Below are 18,531 nucleotides of genomic sequence, written 5' to 3'. Positions count from 1 at the left end.
GGCTCGCTTTTTAGCCAGATCACTTGGCAAAGAAGAAGGGGGACAAAAAAGAGACGCCGTCGCTTTAAATTGACAAGCCAAGAAGCAGCTGCTGGAAGGAGGTTTTTAATTTGCAGAAGCAAGTGACATTCAGCAGTTTGTTTCTGGATCAGCTGAACAACAAACTGGATAAGAGGAGGGATTCTTATATGGTTCTATGTTTTTGAAGTTTTGGGGTTTGTGCAACATGGACTTTGTGTTTCTAAAAAGGTTTGGGCGATTTCCATTGTGAAATATCCTGTCTTAAATGAGTTTTCTGCCTGCTTGTAAATGGAGCCCAGCTTCCAGCTTCTATTATCTCTAAGCACCGGTAGCTGTTTTCATTCAATTTTTTTTTATTTCAGTAGTCAATTTATTTTTAAAGATGCAAAAGACTCTACAATGAACTGGAGTTTTCTTGTTATGGGAGTCTAAATTGTATGTTGTAGTAGTTTCTATATTAAATTCTACAGCAGAAAAAAACAACTTTGTAAACAACCAAATTCCTCTGCATTTAGAAAAGCATATTGTTTTTTTTCAAATAATTCCTTGTGGGAAAATTTCTTTTTTCTTCCTAATGCTTTGCAGTATAGTTCAACAGTCATTTATTTCTTTTTTAAACAATGCTAATTGAAATGTTCTCTATAGTTATCAGACAGAACTTCTGTAAAAATGGGTAGAATAAACAGAAAGTGAAAAAATAGTAGCTGAAGTGATTTATACTGTTTTTATCTTGCCCTTTTAAGTGATAAATTTAATTCAGGCTGTGATTTCAAAAAGCCATCTCAAGCTTGGATATACTGAGAATATGCAAATAGATTCACCATGTCTGTTAGTTTGTGCTCATTAGAAGTGATTGGAAGAAAATATTACAGCAAGGCTAGAATTTGCTGGAACATAGCACTAGTCCATCAGAGAGTTACGAAATTAGACCTAAGAGACTGAAATTTTGACAGAATTCTGTTGACAGAAAAAGGGTTCAGGTTATGTATCTGTAAATTCTTTGATAATTTTCCAGATGAACAAAAATCTTAAAGCAATAGCACTTAGACTTATATACCGCTTCACAGTGCTTTACAGCCCTCTCTGAGCGGTTTATGGAATCAGCATATTGCCCCCAACAATCTGGGTCCTCATTTTACCGACCTTGAAAGAATGGAATGCTGAGTCAACCTTGAGCCAGTGAGAATCAAACTGCTGGCAGTCAGTAGAATTAGCCTGCAATACTGCATTCTAACCACTGCACCATTATGGCTCTTAACTATCATTCCTGACTAGGGGTACAATTGGTGGGGGACAGTCAGCATCATATTTAACCTGTTGTTAGGTAGCTCTGGATTCTACTTGAAAAGGTAGGGACCCTGAAGCTAAACCTTTTTGTTAATTTAATTTACACTGGATTATTTAGTTGGAAGAGACCAAAACATCAGCCCTCAGCTGATGCAGGAAATCAGTTAGCAGTTCAAGCAATTCTATATCATAATAAATGTGCAACCCTGAAGGTGCTGTCTGGCTAATACAATGTTAGTTCAGGATAAGTCTCTCAGTGATTTGTGAGTTAAGCCTCAAAGGATAATAATTGTCACTCTTCTATTACATTGGTTTACCTATTATCCATACATCAGAAAGGTCTGTAGCAGCTTTTGAGACTAACAAATGTTATTATACATTAAATTATAAGCTTTCCTGAACTGCAGCTCACTTCATCAGATGCATAGATTGGCTTAATTAATATAAAATATATTGGGCCCCTTGGGGAAAATTGAAGGGAGAAAGGATGGTTATGCAGATGAGAGACAGATTACAATCGCCTTATCAATTAACAATGGTAATATGTTAAAGCCACTGTGTTTGTTCAGACATTCTTAGATAACCTAAAACCTGTTTATATACTTAAGTTCAGTTGTCACATGCTCAATTATGCTGCAGTAGTTTGTTTATATCCAAATGGCTATTCTGAGATCGGCAATAGAATGTTTGGAGGTTATGGAAGTTGCATCTTCCTTAATTTGTTTTGTTCTGTCATTTCTTTGTCCTTATTTTGAATCCTGATGTTTTCTTTCCATTATTTCTTTTGTTCAAAATTTGGTTTGTTTGTCCTATGTTGTATCCAGAGGGGAATTGCTGGTAGGTGAACCATTAGTCATAATGACAAGAAGCAAGTCCTTTGATCATAGCCCCAAACAAAGGCCAATGCAAACATACGATGCAATTTTGATAAAAGATTTAGCAATTTCTGGCCCAGCCTTGAATTTTGTTTTGAGAGGCTGATCTCTGTTTCCAAACACATGAAACAATAGAAAGATAGTGCCTCTTAATGCATCAAAAATATTTTTCTCTCGTGGTCTCACACATGTGGAAATAGGGATTGGACTTAAGGTCAGAGATGTAGCTTCTAGGCTGATGTAAACTCTATCCTCCACTGCGTCCTCTGTGGAAAATCATCAACTATTGTCCCCAGAAGAGCTTTTGATTTTTGATTCCCTAGTTTTTCTTCCTCTCTTTTCAGGGCTTGATAAGGCAGCTAGTCCTCTTGCCAGGATCTGATGCCACTTCAAGGATGTGCACTGGCATGAATGTTAACCTAGCAGTGCTGTCCATCCCCCAAATTCTGCAGGATCTGCCTGTGAAACCTGCGGGCAATGAGCTGTTGAAATACCCTTACGGTTAGTAAAATAAAACATAGTTTTCAGGTGGTTTGTTCTCCAGCTTGTATTTAATATTACATACAAGAACAACAATGTAGTTATACCAAGTTGTCTGGAAAGAGTGAAGGTCTTCGTTAGTGGTAGAAGTTGGTTAATATCTGGAGTAAAGCCCCACTAAAATCACTGTTGCATTCTGAATCAGCTGACAGTCTGCATCACCCTTACATAAAATACAGCGCAGGTATTAATAGCAGGTATTCAAGAGGGTACACAACCCTGACTGATCTTAAAAAATTTAAAAAGAGTCAATACTTGGCTAGTACTTGCGTGTGCCATGGCCACTGCTAGGAGAATCCCCGGGTTGTAAGCAAGACTGGGGAGTGAAAAAAGGGAAAGGCAATGGTAAACCACTGTTGCATTTTTTTGCCAAGGAAACTACACAACATTAACAGTCACGAGTTCAGTTTGGCTTGAGTGCAGCTTTACTTTTATCTCTTTTCCTCAGAACTGTGAGAAAAACTTTGGGTGGTAAAAAATACTTAATAGCTCATAGCTATTACAGGTAAAGGTGGGGGATCCAGAGCATTTCCAGGTAGAGGCTTAAGTTATTTACTGTGCTAAGACATGGATCGTTTAACCACAGTAAATCACAACTGACTGAGTTCAAATAGTCTGTTAAGCCAAAGCCTATATGAAGTCAAAATCAGCAAACCATAATAAGGTTTAATGTTTTATGAACAAAGCCTGTGTATTTCCTGCAATGTTGTATGCCAGCCTAAAACAGATGTCCTGATTCTGCTGACATAAATCCATAAAATTCATGGCTGACTTAAATTCTGAAATATTCCCCATCCCTGATCTAACTAGTTTCTTCCTTTCATTCTCCCCCATGCCTCCCATCTGCAATGCCATACAGCCTGAATTGAACTTCAGAAAATTGACTGCATTGCAGGATTTGAGGAAGGACCATTATTCACTTAAGATCAGAAATTCGTATCCTCAGATCACCTTCTCCCTTCATTTCATGTAGCAAATAAGTACTCTGAGAATCAGAAGAGTACCTGTGGGAGTTCTCAGGATAACATCCAATGTGTTGAACTGCACTCCCAAAACATAACTGTCCAGGAAGACTAGCTGCTATTGCTTATAAAACATTAACATTAAAGCACATTGGGTAATGAGACTAGGATTCTCTGTATGTGTGCATAAAGGTATATAGCTGCAAGGAAATTTGAATGAGTACTTGTTGAAAGCCAGAAACCAGAAACGAAACAAAAGAATTATATGCCTATCATAATTGCTAAGAACATCAGCTATTGTTTTTCTTGGCATCTCTGATTTAAGTCAATTTCTCTTAAGTTTTATGTTCAGTCTTCTTATCATGAGGACTGGCAATCATAAGTAATGCTAGAAAACTGAAAATTAATGTTCTAGCCCTATTTTGCACATGTTAATTTTTCATTATGGAGATAATTTCCATGTAAGGGAAGATCAATACATCATTATGTGTGAAATGTATGTATTTATTTTGCTTCAAGAACCTGGGTTTGGAAGCCAATGCTGCTTCTCCAACCTTGTAATTGCAGCAAAAGAGGCCAATTCCACATTATAGTGTGCAATTTGTTTTTCTAAATGGAACTATTCCCATCTAGAAACTAGTTCACAAAAATTGTATCTGTGGAGTCAGAATGAGCTGAGTTTCGTTAGAAGATAAGTGTTTGGAGTGCCTGTTGAAATACGACTATGCTGAATGATTTTAATAGGACTGGATAGAGGGAAGATCAATGAACTAAAACCCAGATTCATATTAGTTTCTTTTCTGGCTGTGTAGGATATAGTTTGAGTTTAAACAGTATTTTAGGTTAGCTTATGTTTGATTGATTAGCAGTTCTATATGTTGATAGAACATGACTTTAAATACTATACTTAGTCCAACCTTTATTAAAGTCATTAGTTCAAAGGGCAATGTAGAATTATGAATGAGAGGTCATCCAAATATTCTCAAAATCAATTATCTTAACAGACATACATCAGAAAGAATTAGATTAGTATTTACTCAGGAGAATTTGAAACCTCCATCTTCTGGTGGGGAAATCTATATGCATTCTCTCCCTCTCTTTCTCCCTCTCTCCCTCTCTTCCTCCCTTTCTCTCTTTCTCTGTTATTTTTTTTTAAATATACAGTTGAATGTTAAACTAATTTTTGCTTACTAAAGCACAGAAGACCAAAAGATATATATTATTGAAGTAGATATGTTATTACAGCAGCTAGAGTAGTTAAGGTAACTGTTTAAATCAGGGAATATTATAATTGCCAGCAGCAAACAAAGCAGGAAGAAAAAAAAACCCATTATCTTAGATCTGTATAGATTCTTAATAATGGTTAGTAGAAAAACTTATTATGTTACCTAGACCAGTAAATATTCTGAAATCAATAGGTCTATCTAAACATTGCTAAGTGTAGGTTCAGCCCAATATGCAGATGATCCATAAAAAGTGAAAAACTTGAATTTTATTTTTTAAAAATGTATCTCCAGAGCATTCAGAGTTATTTTATTTGTTTGTAGAAATACAGCAGAAGTGTTCCCTGAAAAGTGTATTTCTATTTAAATGTGAATAATGTTGTAAAGTGATATATTCTGGTTTTGTGGTATGCAATAGGCAGACCTACACCATGATAACATTTCTTACAAAGTCAGAGCAAATTTTGATCTGATCACATTTGATTTTTGTTGATATTCAGAAGCAGATATGAAGCTGACTTTGGGTTCCCGCCCTCCTTGCACCAAGACTGAAAGTGGCCAATTCTGGTTAAACATTGTTCAGAAGGGACTACATCTTTGTACCGGGAATGAATGGATTTCTATGCTAGAAGGTGAAATGCTTTCTGGATATTGTTGACCTATGGATGCTTTGAACTTTGAATAATACCAGTTTATGGACTGTAAATATTTTCCTGGAAATCCTAAAACCGAATTCCCTTGTCTGTTATATTATGTAAACTAACATTTCCAATTCCAACAGTAAGCAACATGGAGAAAATCCAAATGAAATTATCCTGCAACCTGAATAAAAGAGAAAAATAGAAGCTTTTTTTTGTAGTGGAATTAAACTGCTTAGAAATTGCATTAATAAGAAATAAGAAACTCTGCTGAAAATATATTTGCCAAGAAGGAACATAACTAGTTTCAATAAGGTTTATACAATGGGGTATGAACCTGCGAGTAGAGTGGATAAATATTTATTTCAATTGAGTAAATTTGAATAAGATCAGACAGGATGAGCGAATGGGTTTGAAAGAGAATTGAAGGCCAAGATATACTATAGGCAGTAAAAGAAGAATAGGAGAGGAAAAATACCAGTAATAGTTATTCTGCTGGATCAACATCTCTATAGCATTGCCTTGATAGTGACAATAGGTTTCCTTGTTCTCTGTCACTTTCTAGTTGAAGAAAGATTGGACTATTTGGAAGAATACCAGAGATTAGCTACAAATTCTGAAACCTTGGGCATTGAGATCTTTGTCATCCCTAAGGTGGGTCTTTTTGTAGCTACTGCTAATCGCTTCACTCCTCCTGGATCAGCCATTTACAAATGGATTGATGAAAAATTTGTGCCTTACCAAAATCTCCCCACCTACCAAGCTCAGTCCTGGGAATTCTTCACTGTGGGAAAAAAGGTATTGTGTAAATTATGTATTCTTTTGTTTTAAATTAACCATTCTTTTATTTAATTTGAGTGAATGAAAACTGTTGTTGAATAATTTTTCCAAAGCTAAACAACATAGGACTTGCATTTTCTGTGATGGAAAACAATTGCAACAAGTTAGAGTCTTAATTTTTATGGGAAACTTACTGAAGATGTTCAGGATCAATATTCAGAAGGGTGTAGTTCTCAACTGATGCAGTAGAAAGAACTGAAAAATAAGCATTGCTAAAGGTTGGTTAGCAGAAACAAATCTATGACCTATTTAGAAAACCCCTATTTTTAAAAAACAAATATGAGAATAAATTGAAGAGACCCTGGGCTTTTGGCTAGAAATGAACATCAAAATCTTAAAAAAATATACAGGTGGTTCTCAACTTACTACCACAATTAAGACCAGAATTTCTGTTGCTAAGCAAGGCTGTTGTTAAGTGAGTCATGCCTGATTTTTTGACCTTTTTTCCAGGGTTATTAAGTGAATCAGGGGGTCGTTAAGTGAATTTAGCTTACCTCATTGACTTTGCTTGTCACTAAATAAATGGTTGGAAGTCGAGAATTACCTATACAAATAAGTAAGTTTTTCTTCTAAGAAAATCAGAATAGAGCTGGAAGGGACCTTGGAGGTCTTCTAGTCCAACCCCCTGCTCAAGCAGAAGACCCTATTCCATTTTGAGACCCTATACCATTTCAGACAAGTGACTGTCCAGTTTCTTCTTAAAAACCTCCAGTGATGAAGCACCTACAACTTCTGAAGGCAAGTTGTTCCACTGGTTAATTATCCTCATCGTTAGGAAGTTTCTCCTTAGTTCCTGTTGGCTTCTCTCCTTGATTAGTTTTCATCCATTGTTTCTTGTCCTGCCTACAGGTGCTTTGGTAAATAAGTTGACCCCATCTTCTTTGTGGCAGCCCCTCAAATACTAGAATACTGCTATCATGTCACACCTACTCCTTCTTTTCTCTAGACTAGCCAAACCCAAATCCTGCAGCCATTCTTCATATGTTTTAGTCTCCAGGCCTTTAATCAGGAGTGGGTTCTACTTACCTTTACTACCGGTTCGCAATGGGATCGCATGCGCAGATTGCTGATGACGACATCCGGGGTGGTGGGCGGGACCTCCCTCTTGCGAACCGGTCCGAACCAGGGGCAATCCACCACTGCCTTTAATGTGTATTCAAATATCCACTTCTCCGATGTTTGGCAGATGTGTTGGATACATGCTCCATCATTTTCATCTCTTAGTAAGGTGAGCAGGTCTACAACCCCAATTGGGTGGACAAGTTGTAAGAGTATTCTAAAACTGCCTCTGTTCGATTGCCTCATTACCTACTTTGACTTGCCTTATTGCCATCTGTGTTTGTTATTTTATTGTGAGGAATATTACCTGAGTAGCCTACAATTATTAAAAAAGAAATGAAGCAATAGATGCTGGAAAAATCTGTTCTGCTTAATTTTCAAACTATTATTTTGTTGAGTGCAGAATTTTCATAAAAAGGAATCAGAAAAAAAAAATCCGTGGGTGCACCCATTGTGATTTCAGCCAAAATCAAGAACAGGGAGGAACAATCTTTGGCCAGGACTAAGACATGACATACGGGGAGGGTTGGGGAGCTGGTTTAAATGGGTGGGGACTGGGGATGCTATGCATATGGCTGAGCCATATTTCCTGAGTAGTGAAAAAAGCTTTTTTCCCCTATCTTATTAAATTGTGTCTTAGAGTGCATGAAATAGTTTATGTATTCATGTGTTCCTCCATTCTAAATATATTTGGTACAGAAACTGTTCCATTTAAACTATAAAGTTTACATGCTTATTTCGTAACAGTGTACAGATACAGCTGGTCTGTTTCCCCGTTTCTCCAAATACTGTATCTATGATACTAACAAAGAATTGGGGAATTCATATTCAGATTTGGCCTACTTTGGAGAATCCCTGATTTGATCCAGATACCTAGTGAATCTTACTGAAATAATGACTGATCCCAGTTCAGATAAAAATGATATACAGCCTTAAATCAATCTCTCGCTATGTTGTTGCAAGGCAAATTCATATTATGTTAAGAATTAAGTCTACATTTTTGTGCTTGTGATTGTTCTGTGCAAAATGAATGTCTAAATTGTTGCTTCTTTCCTTTTCAGCTTTTCCTTGTAGTGGCTAATCTTGATCAGAATCCAAGGGGTCATGAGTTTTCTATAATTTATAAATGGAACTACAGAAAAGAGAAATTTACCGTGTTCCAGAGGATTGCCACTCACAGTGCTAGGGATTGGGAAGCATTTGTTATTGATGGAGAGACCTTCCTTGCAGTGGCTAATCACAGAAAAGGTATCTGAATACTAATACTTAATCTGCATATGCAAATTTTCTTTCCTTTTTCATTGACACTTCTTATGATTGGAATTTCGCCATCTGGCAAACTGCACTGGGTTAGTGTGGTAAATTATCAGTAAAAAGGCCTTCATCCTGCAATGAATTGATTCATATTGATAATACTATTATTATTCAAATCATTAAAATGGATGCAAATAATATAACCTTGATTTTTTTTTAGCAAACATTGAATTTAATGGATGCCCCCCCCCCCAAATAGTGCACTGAATTAGGATTTTACTATATTTATGTCTTTCTATTTTAACCTGAGAGCTAGCTTGATACAGTAGTTAAGATTCAGACTAGAAACTGGGAGACCGTGAGTTCTAGTTTTGCTTTGGACACGAAGCCAGCTGGATGATCTTGGGCCAATCACTCTCTCTCAGGCTAGTATGAAGGCAATGGCAAATAACTTCTGAAGACCCTTGCCAAGAAAATTGTAAAGACTTGCCCAGGCAGTTTCTGAGAATTGGACACAACTGAACAAAAGAAAACAAAATCCTACTTTATAAGGCAGCATTCAGAAACATGGTATCTGATTCTGGAGGCAACATATAATTGTCATGATTCATACTCATTGACAGCTTTACTCTCCATCAGATTATCTAATCCATTTGGAATAAATTTGTTTATAATACAAGTAGAACCCATTGGAACAAAAGAGAGAAATTTTGTTTGTGGAACTATCTGATCTCTGAAACAAGAATGTACTGCCATCAAGTGGTCTGCTGAGATAATATTATCATGTAAAAGGAATTGTAATGTCTTCTAATAAGATTTATGTATTTAAAAAATGATATAGCTATGGAAAGTGTTACATGAGAAAAAAGTATTTCAGTTTTATGAAGTAAGTAAGGATGATGTGAAGATAAAATGTATCATATGAGTCAGGTACTAGCTGTTATTCCTATTATTTTTTACAGAAACAAATAAGTTAGGGAAAATAATTAATATCTTTTGCTTAACTGATTAAAAAGTTTTAACTCTAATCCTTGCATGCCATTTTCTCCCCTCTCCCCTGTTACTTATGTTCCTTTTTCCTTGAAAACCTCTATATGTTTGGGAGACAGAAAAAGCATTTCCATTTTTAAATTAGTACTTAGTTTACAAACTTGTCCACAAAGAATGGTATTTCTCTTGGAAACACATTGTTCTATATAGACTGAATTAGCAATAGCACTTAGACTTATATACCGCTTCATAGTGCTTTACAGCCCTATCTAAGCTGTTTACAGACCATATTGTCCCCAACAATCTGGGTCTTCATTTTACCAACTTTGGAAGGAAGGAAGGCTGAGTCAACCTTGAGCCGGTGAGAATCGAACTGCTGGCAGTCAGCAGAATTAGCCTGCAATACTGCATTTTAATCACTGCATGGCTCTTTTTAACACCATGCTCACAAAACTCAGAATTGTCTGGTTCCTTTTTCCCTCTTCCTTCTTCTGTTTCGCCACTGGTTCTGGAGAAGAGATCTATTTGTTCATTTATACATTTAAATTTATGATTTGTTGCTAAGTCACAACTTAGATGTCCTTGGCTAATTTAAACCTGTGAGCAAATGGAAGAGAATCTGACCCTATGCTTTTAAAAGTAACCAAGATATATTCAGCTTTTCATTTAAGAGTAAACCATTGTTTTCATTACATGTATCATTCTTCTTTTTTTCTTTTTCTTTTTCATTTCCAAGTTCTGGATTGACTTTCCTCATCAAATTAATTTCAAAAACTCAAATAAAATAAAGGTAGTAATAAATATCTCTAATATCAGTGGTAGTCGTACATTTGTGCATCTTTCATCTCTTCCTGTTTTATCATGTTTCTATAGCATATCCATTCATATTATTCTTTCCTTATTCTTCTCTAGGAGATAACCACAATATCAATAGTGTCGTATATAGATGGAACTCTAGAAGAGGGCTTTTTGAAGCCAATCAAACTATTCCTACCTCAGGAGCCTATGACTGGGAATTTTTCACTATTGGTCCTTATTCCTTTCTGGTGGTAGCCAATACATTCAATGGAACATCGACCAAGATTTATTCTAACATCTACATTTGGCTTAATGGGGGTTTCCAGCTTTTCCAGTCAATCTTGGTAAGATATAACAATGGGAAAACCAATTTCTTTAAATGCTTAGGCAAAGTTCTGATCAAACAATTAAATTTTTATCCATTGTACATAAATATGCATAATGGGGATGTGGATTGTATATATAGAAAAAAAGTTCTGTCTTTTAGGCTGTTTCTATTTGCTTCTATCAAATTCTGTTCAATGTCACCTCCATAAGAAAGTCAGATTCCGCCCCACCTTTGCTTAGCTTTAGATAGGCCATTAAAATATTTTTGTTCTTTACCTTTTTTTTTATATTCCATTTTTAAAGATTGTTTGTTTACCTGTCCATTTTAAAGGTCATTCTGTTCTGCTTTCAAATGATTTGTTTCATATGACAGTGTTTTAAAACATACTGGCTATCAGGGGAGCCCTTTATATATGAATCACAATTTGTAACTACCATAGTTTAATAAATTAAATGAACAAATAAATATATTTATAAAGGACAATTTGGAATCAAATATGGTTGCATTCAGAAAACCATGTGATTATAATTCTTTCAGTAAGGATATGTACACTTAGAATGAGCTAAGTTTATGTGGGTGGAAAAAGTGACTTAAAGGAGCAAGTGTACTTTAATTGCTTGAAAAATTGCCCTACCATTTTTTCCTCTTCCACTACACTGATCTTCTTGGCTTGATGGCCAGGCTGGTGTGGAAATCTTTTCCTAGTGTCTGGAAGCTGTTGGATGAACAGAACATGATGAAGATGAATCAAAGCAAGATGGAGATAGTCTTAGTCCGTCATGATTCTCAGTCCACTCCAAAGTTTTTGATGAGGGAGGAAGAGCGCCTCTTGGGGGAGTAGATCTGCAACTTGGGTATCCTCCTGAATTCACATTTACTTCTGGGTGGCAGATGGAGATTTGAGGCCAATATGGACTTTTGTTTGCTGTGATTCGTGTGCCAGCTTTACTTTGAACTGGAGTGTGAAAAATATGTGATTATAACTCATGTGTATTTAGATTAGTGCAATACACTCTTGTATGTGATTGACTTTGAAACCATTGTGAAACAGAACTGTATAGGTCAGGTTACTGGTAGGTCCTGGCCTCTAGAACTATATAACATGCGGATACTGTACTTCTTATCAATAAATTTCCAGGACAATTCCAAGTGCTGTTTTGGACCTATTTATATTTCATATTTGCAAAATGATCTGTTCTGGTCTGAAATGATCCATCCTATCTCCTAGGAGAGGCTACTGGATGTTTACCATTTCCATGATGTGAGGAGGCCTTAGGCCACTGTTTCTAGTCATAGTCCTATTGCCATGAAACAGCTTTCATTCTTCCAGAGAATCTGTTGTGCTTAATACTTTTTGCCATCATTATTATTTGGGGTGTTAAACATTGTGTATTGTATTGGTTAATAAAGTTATGTCCAATTATTATAACTGCAGTTAGATTTAATTATTGTAACTACTTCCTGGGTTTTAACTGTATTTGTACAGCTGTTTTTATTATAAATGGTCGTGAATAGAATTAAATGGGAAATTTCAAACAAAATAAATCATCCGGATATGATTCAGAAGTGAAGGAGAAAGGCTGGCAAACCACATTTATAATGTTTTTAAAGAAAAATGAATTAATATGTTCATAACATATGATGAATTCATCCTGAAAATCAAGTTTAATTTAAGTGAATCTATTCTTAACCAGAATTTAGCACCCAGCCAAACTTCCCTCATCTCAAAAAAGTTAAATAGAATCAGCCCCGGTTGGATGGGAGCTTAGGAAATCACAATGTTCTGCACTAGACTGAGAAGCTTTTTAAAAATACCAAAAGGAAAACAGTTGCAGATTATTGTTGAGAAAGCTACAGGCAAAGAAAGACCTGTTTTACCCAGAAGCTGAGTTCAGCTAGAAAGAGTTTTCATCTTTTTTTTACGAATAACAATTTTCTGTTGCTTATTCCTTATCACGAAATTTAAGTTTATGGGTCAAGTACAACAACAGTTGTTCAATAATAGAAAAACAGCCTGAAGAAAAGACATCTGTTCCCTTTACTGTCAAATAATCTGGAGATTACCATTAAAAATGTAGCATTTATACAAGCTGTTCATTGAAACTGATAGTTAGTCTAGTATGCCAAATTGATTTGTTGGAGAGAAAGGCAAATCTTCTAGACATCTTCTCCTCATATTGGGTGAGATGATAAAGTATGTCCTTCTACAGTTGTGACTCACTGGAAATCTCTTTTTCTTCCTCTCTTTTTCTAGACTTTTGGTGCTGCTGACTGGGAGGTCTTTTACATCCAAAACAGAGTCTTTCTTGCTGTGGCAAACAGTCATAGTTATGACAGTAGCACTGTACCGCCGATCAACACTTTCGCCATTAATTCTTCCATCTATGAGCTTAACATCACAGCACAGTTGTTTGTCAAGTTTCAGGACATCCCTACATACAGGTGCTTTTTCTGAGAAGTGCTCAAAAAATCAGCATGGGGTTCTTTTAGTAGAAAAATACTTCCAGGAATGTTTGAGTTTGTTTTCTAAAAATACATCTAAATATTGTCTTAAATTGCTCTTGCCAGTAGAAATATATAATAGAAACACTAACATCCCCAGGGTTTTTTTTTTTTTAATTATACTTATTTCAGAAAATTGTGGCACCTTTGCCTCCCCCTCCCCCCCCCCCCCGTTTCTAATATAAATGGAAACAAGGTGTGTTCATCACTGATTCTCTGACTTTTGCAATATTTTCCTATTTGGTTTGTTCATATCATAGTGCTTTAGACTGGGAATTCTTTTCAGTGGGAGAAGACAGCTTTTTGGTTGTTGCAAATTCCTATGATGGTGTGACCTTCTCTGTAAACAGTATTATTTACAGGTAAGTAATAAAGAGAAAATGCCTCAGTTTTGTCATTTGCATATATTGGAGTCTTTAAAAAGGACAGAATGATTGTATCCATATTATTATGTTAATCTGTATACGAAGAAAGGCTATACCGAAGATTACTGTTCTGTCACCCTCTATTCTTGATGCTAAATAGCAAATGTCCAGATTAAAACAACTAGATTATTGGAAGAGATTTGGTATTTAGGTGTTCCTGAAACTTCCCTTATAAATTACTTCTTCTTGTTGTACCTACATGAAAAGCTTTTTAAAATTACTTTTGAAAACTCATTTTTTCAGAACAGAAACTAAACCCTGGCTCATGCATCCAAGCTCTTTTATCTAGTAAGCAAAAGGTTAAGTTTTCCCTTTTTAAAAATAAAAGTGTTACATTTAATGTTCTCCATTCTGTCTCTGTGTACACATACGCACATTATGTTGGCTTCTGCAAACAGATTTTAGGTGGGAAGACGGGTGCTGTAACTGATGGGTATTGCACATGTAGTTCAGTGCAGGTCTGTCTTCCAGATTGTCAATGTGCAGTAGAATCCATATCAAAAAAGCAACACTTACTTTGGTTAAACTAACTCTTCAAGGGAAGGAGGAGAAGGAAACAAATCGCCACACATTGGGCTGACCCACACTTCTTACTTGCCCCTTTAAATCCTCTACTAGGAATTGAAGCAGTGGTGAAATCCTCTATGGTTTGTCACTGGTTTGCTGCCTGCGCATGAGTGGTACACACCAAATGCATGCTGCATGCATGCATGTACAGTGCACACCAAACACATGCTGCATACACATATGCACAGTGTGCACCAAACGCATGCTTTGTGCGGAAAAAGGAGGCTTAAGAAGGTAAGTAAAACAGTGAGGGGGGAACAGCTGTGCCGCGCATTTAGGTTAGCTAGAAAGCAGGATTTCCTGCTTTCTAGCGAATATAAATCGCGCGGCACAGCTGATCATTGGAAATACCAGTTTGGACGAACCGGTAGCATTTTTTTACTATTGGTTCATCCAAACCGGTGCAAACCAGTAGCATTTCACCCCTGAATTGAAGCCATAAAATAACAGCTGGTTTGAACCTCACAGAATAACATCTGGTTATCTAAATCTGATGAGTCCTTAAAGGAGAAAACTGTCCTGTAATAATCTGCCTTCTAGTAGTTAGTGAAACTGAAAACCCTACCCAGGATATACAGTATACTATGTAAAAAAATATGAGAACCCACCTCTTCAAAAAGAGGGGTAGCAGTCATATAAGGCTCATTACATGCAAACATGACATAATGTGGCATTCATATTTCTTTGCTCTGAGGGATCTGAGGAAATGGGCTGTATATGCATTCTAATTATACGTGTTCCATAGCTTTATTAATATAAATCTCCTTCCCTATGTGCCTGTAGAGAGGGAGTTTGGTACTCAAGTGGGGAGTTCTGTACTTGAAAAAAAAAGTTCTGTAGTTATTCAGTGAGAAATGGATACAGATTATAAGAGTTGCTGGAGGCCAGAAAACACCTGGGAGCCCAGCCTAAGGAAATTTGGTTTAAGTAATTCCATATTTGAATTATCTGTATGATAATAAAACTATCTTGAATGAATAATACAGTGCTAGTAGATATGCTAAAAATCTACTTATATCAGGAATAGTTATTATGATGTCTCATAGACCAGGGGTGTCAAACTCGTGGCCTGCGAGCCAGATGTGTCACGCACTGGCCATGCCCAGCCCCATTTTAGCAAAGGGGGAAAAAGTTGTGATACGTTGCGTGATGACAACATGATGCTGCGAGTTTGATACCCCTGTTCTAGACATTTTGGAGAGTCATCTCCAGTCAGTACAGCCCAAACCCAAAGCACTGTCAGTGTTGTAGTCATAATAATCTGGAAAACACCAAGTTGCCTATTTGTGATCTATTACATATTAGAAGTCAAATTTTTAGAATATATCCTAAAGTTCCTAGCTACCTGGCTATTGAGCCATTTTTTCCCCAGAATTTGGGAACTGAGTACATCTCAGTACATCTGGGGAATACCAGGATGTGGAAACTGATTTGTAGGTTATCTGAGTTTACATGAAAGGAATATTTCTCCAGTTCAATTCCACAGTAAGGAAACAACTGTAAGTACTGGAAGAATGGGATATTATGAATTGAAAATTACAAGCTGAGTAACTATTTTGTCTGCACTGCAGATGGCAAGGATATGAAGGTTTCGTAGCAGTTCACCATCTTCCAACATTTGGCTGTAGGGATTGGGAAGCTTTCAACACTACAGCTGGTTCTTACCTCATGTATTCAAGTGCAAAAGAACCCCTCTCCAAGGTGCTGAAGCTGAAATTTTTTTGACCCGAATGGAGATTCTTGAGTTTCCTGACATAAGCAAAAAGCAAAGACTTGGGAAAAATTGTTTTAGTTATTCAGAGCTATAATGAAATTTGTTATACTTCAATTAATACAGCCAATATAAGACAGAAAAATTATTCTGGCGCTTCTCAGCTAAGCTGAGTGGGAGGCTGTTGGAAATTAGATTTAACAGATCCTTTCTGTTATTAAGTTGAATTGCATGACTGTATATTTGAGCTGGCCAAAACTATTTGTGAATTCAGAAACTTTGGTTTCCTTATTCTACCCTGCCTGCCCCCATTATATTTATGAACATCATCCCTACCCTAAGAAGCTGCCAATACAATTCATACCATTAGGCACATCTGAGCATTCCTTGCTTCTGAAGTAGGACAGTGGACTTCAGAAAAGGCATCTATCTGATATCTATTTACTACTGAAAACGTTTGGGCATACAAATTTTTGCTGACCTCTTCCAACTCCTTGTCTGAATATCAACTACTGTGACATTATGGGAAGAGCATAGTAGTGCAACATATTTATATGTCAATCAATTCCAGCAACACACTCATTGTCATGAAAAGAATTCTGATGTAGAATTCTTTTTAGGAGAAATTGCTAGAGGTTTTTAAAAATATGAAATATATGAGATTCATGGGACCACAAAGGCCCAACTGCTTTTTTGGTTTTTATGAGCAATTTCCAGATTTGAATCTCAGGATTTCAAGAGAAAAAAATTCTGAGCCTTGGTGAGAAAATTCAAAATTCAGTTACTCCTCTATTACCAGATACCCTAGATTGCATGTAGAAGGGCTTGGATTTACAAAAAGTCTTGGATTTATTATGAGTCTTCCAGGTTTGTATTCTCCAGTTTTGCAGCAAGGCTACAAGGAAAGAAAAGCCAATATTTTTAAAAAGTTTCTGTTTTAAGCTTTAGGAAATAATGCTTCTGAACTTTTTCACATGGGGACATCAGGAAAGCCCAGTACTTTTATATGGATTTATGATATCTCTGCAATAAACTCCAATTCTAGTTGACCCTAGTTTTCTTAGTTTATTTTTCCATGTTAGTTTGTGAATAGTAAAGCTTCTGTTTGCTGCTAAAATGTATTATTGTCCATTCACAAAATATTATATGTAAATTGTTGATGGTCACATTTGTTATATGGATATATGGAGGTGGAATTATTTATTATTGGGATAATATTTACAGTATTGAAAGCAGTTCCTAATAAAATAGAGTGATTTGCACCATCTCAGAGGTGCTGTGTCAGAGCTTATTTGCATTCAAACTTCATCTCAGATGAAATCTAACTACAGCTACAATGTCTGAGCTCCCATAATTTAAGAACTGGAGTTATCCAGCCTGGATTCAATTTGACATTTATAAAAAGTAAAGCAAAGTGAGAAAACTTAAGAATTTATCACAATACTTGTATTTACTTCAAACAATAGATGGTGAAATTATAGTATTTCATATATGTGATGTGGACATGTGTTTAAACCAAAAACACTAGACGGATTAGGAAATAAGTACACTGAGTAAAATAGATTGCTGTTTGCCTTGGAGTCTGCTTTGCCTATGCCCCAAGGTTAGACTGCCTGCCTTCATCTGCAACTGTTATATTTGGTTCTATTTCTGGAAAAAAGTGTACAGAAATTGGAAAAAGAATACATGGGTTTAAAGCCCCAATCCAGGATACAGTTTAGTGCAGAGGTCTTCAAACTTGACAGCTTTAAGACTTGTGGACTTCAACTCCCAGCTATGCTGGCTGGAGAATTCTGGGAGTTGAAGTCCACAAGTCTTAAAGCTGCCAAGTTTGAAGACCTCTGGCTTAGTGGGTAACTCTGGGCCAGTCACTTTCTGTCAGCCCAAACCAAGACACAAAGGCATGATGGCAGGGATAAAGACCCCCTTCCTCCCCCATTCCATTTGCCACTCAATTAAAATGTCTTAGTATCAATAACTTTTTGAAGTACTGGGTACCGTTGCTGGATCTGACTGGATCAACACATATCACAAAAGTCAGCTTTCAAAACTGAATGAAAAAATGAAGCTTAACCTTAAATCCTGAGAGATCCAATGCAGAATACCAACAACTCATGAGATTTGGTGATCTTAGTAATGTGAAATCTTTTTTGTCCTTTTTTAAAAAACATATTACATATTTCATTTTTTTATTCCTCAGATACCATTCTAAAGCTATCATGAATGCTCTGTCTTCTGCAGGTCCTGTGTTGTCAACCTTTGTAGTAGACAAAAACAATTCTTGAATCAATACATATTTTGCACCTGAGAAATAATAGTCAAAGGTCTTTCCTTCTGCTACCTCAGCATCATAACTGCTTCTTCTGTTAAGCCATATTGTAAGCCATTTAGTTTACATTTAGTAATGTTTGATTCCATATTTTATTGTATGTTTACATCAGTGTTATTAACAGATGCCTTCTAATGCTTTAAAATATCTATGGAGAGCTCAGTCATCCAGCTCATGGTTGT

General features: G+C 36.3%; 1 protein-coding gene across 2 annotated transcripts in view; it reads left to right on the top strand.

Annotated features, from left to right (window-relative positions):
* The window catches only part of TSPEAR (thrombospondin type laminin G domain and EAR repeats), a 38,052-nt gene extending 20,765 nt beyond the window's left edge, over positions 1–17,287 (top strand). Inside the window, exons 5-12 of one of the 2 annotated variants that reach the window (XM_034439612.3) lie at positions 2,528–2,684; positions 5,409–5,540; positions 6,112–6,344; positions 8,507–8,693; positions 10,602–10,831; positions 13,070–13,257; positions 13,578–13,679; positions 15,881–17,287. In XM_034439612.3, coding sequence (XP_034295503.2) covers positions 2,528–2,684; positions 5,409–5,540; positions 6,112–6,344; positions 8,507–8,693; positions 10,602–10,831; positions 13,070–13,257; positions 13,578–13,679; positions 15,881–16,034 — 1,383 coding nt within the window. In that variant the 3' untranslated portion in view covers positions 16,035–17,287. The remainder of the gene's footprint in view (positions 1–2,527; positions 2,685–5,408; positions 5,541–6,111; positions 6,345–8,506; positions 8,694–10,601; positions 10,832–13,069; positions 13,258–13,577; positions 13,680–15,880) is intronic. The other variant, XM_087872724.1, reaches the window with a different exon arrangement.
* The last annotated feature ends 1,244 nt before the right edge of the window (positions 17,288–18,531 follow it).

The sequence above is a fragment of the Pantherophis guttatus genome, chromosome 6 (genome assembly GCF_059756535.1).
Source record: "Pantherophis guttatus breed Tessera chromosome 6, ASM5975653v1, whole genome shotgun sequence".
NCBI classification, from domain to species: domain Eukaryota; kingdom Metazoa; phylum Chordata; class Lepidosauria; order Squamata; family Colubridae; genus Pantherophis; species Pantherophis guttatus.
Note: the sequence above shows the minus strand (reverse complement) of the source record. Positions and strands in the feature narration are given on the sequence as shown.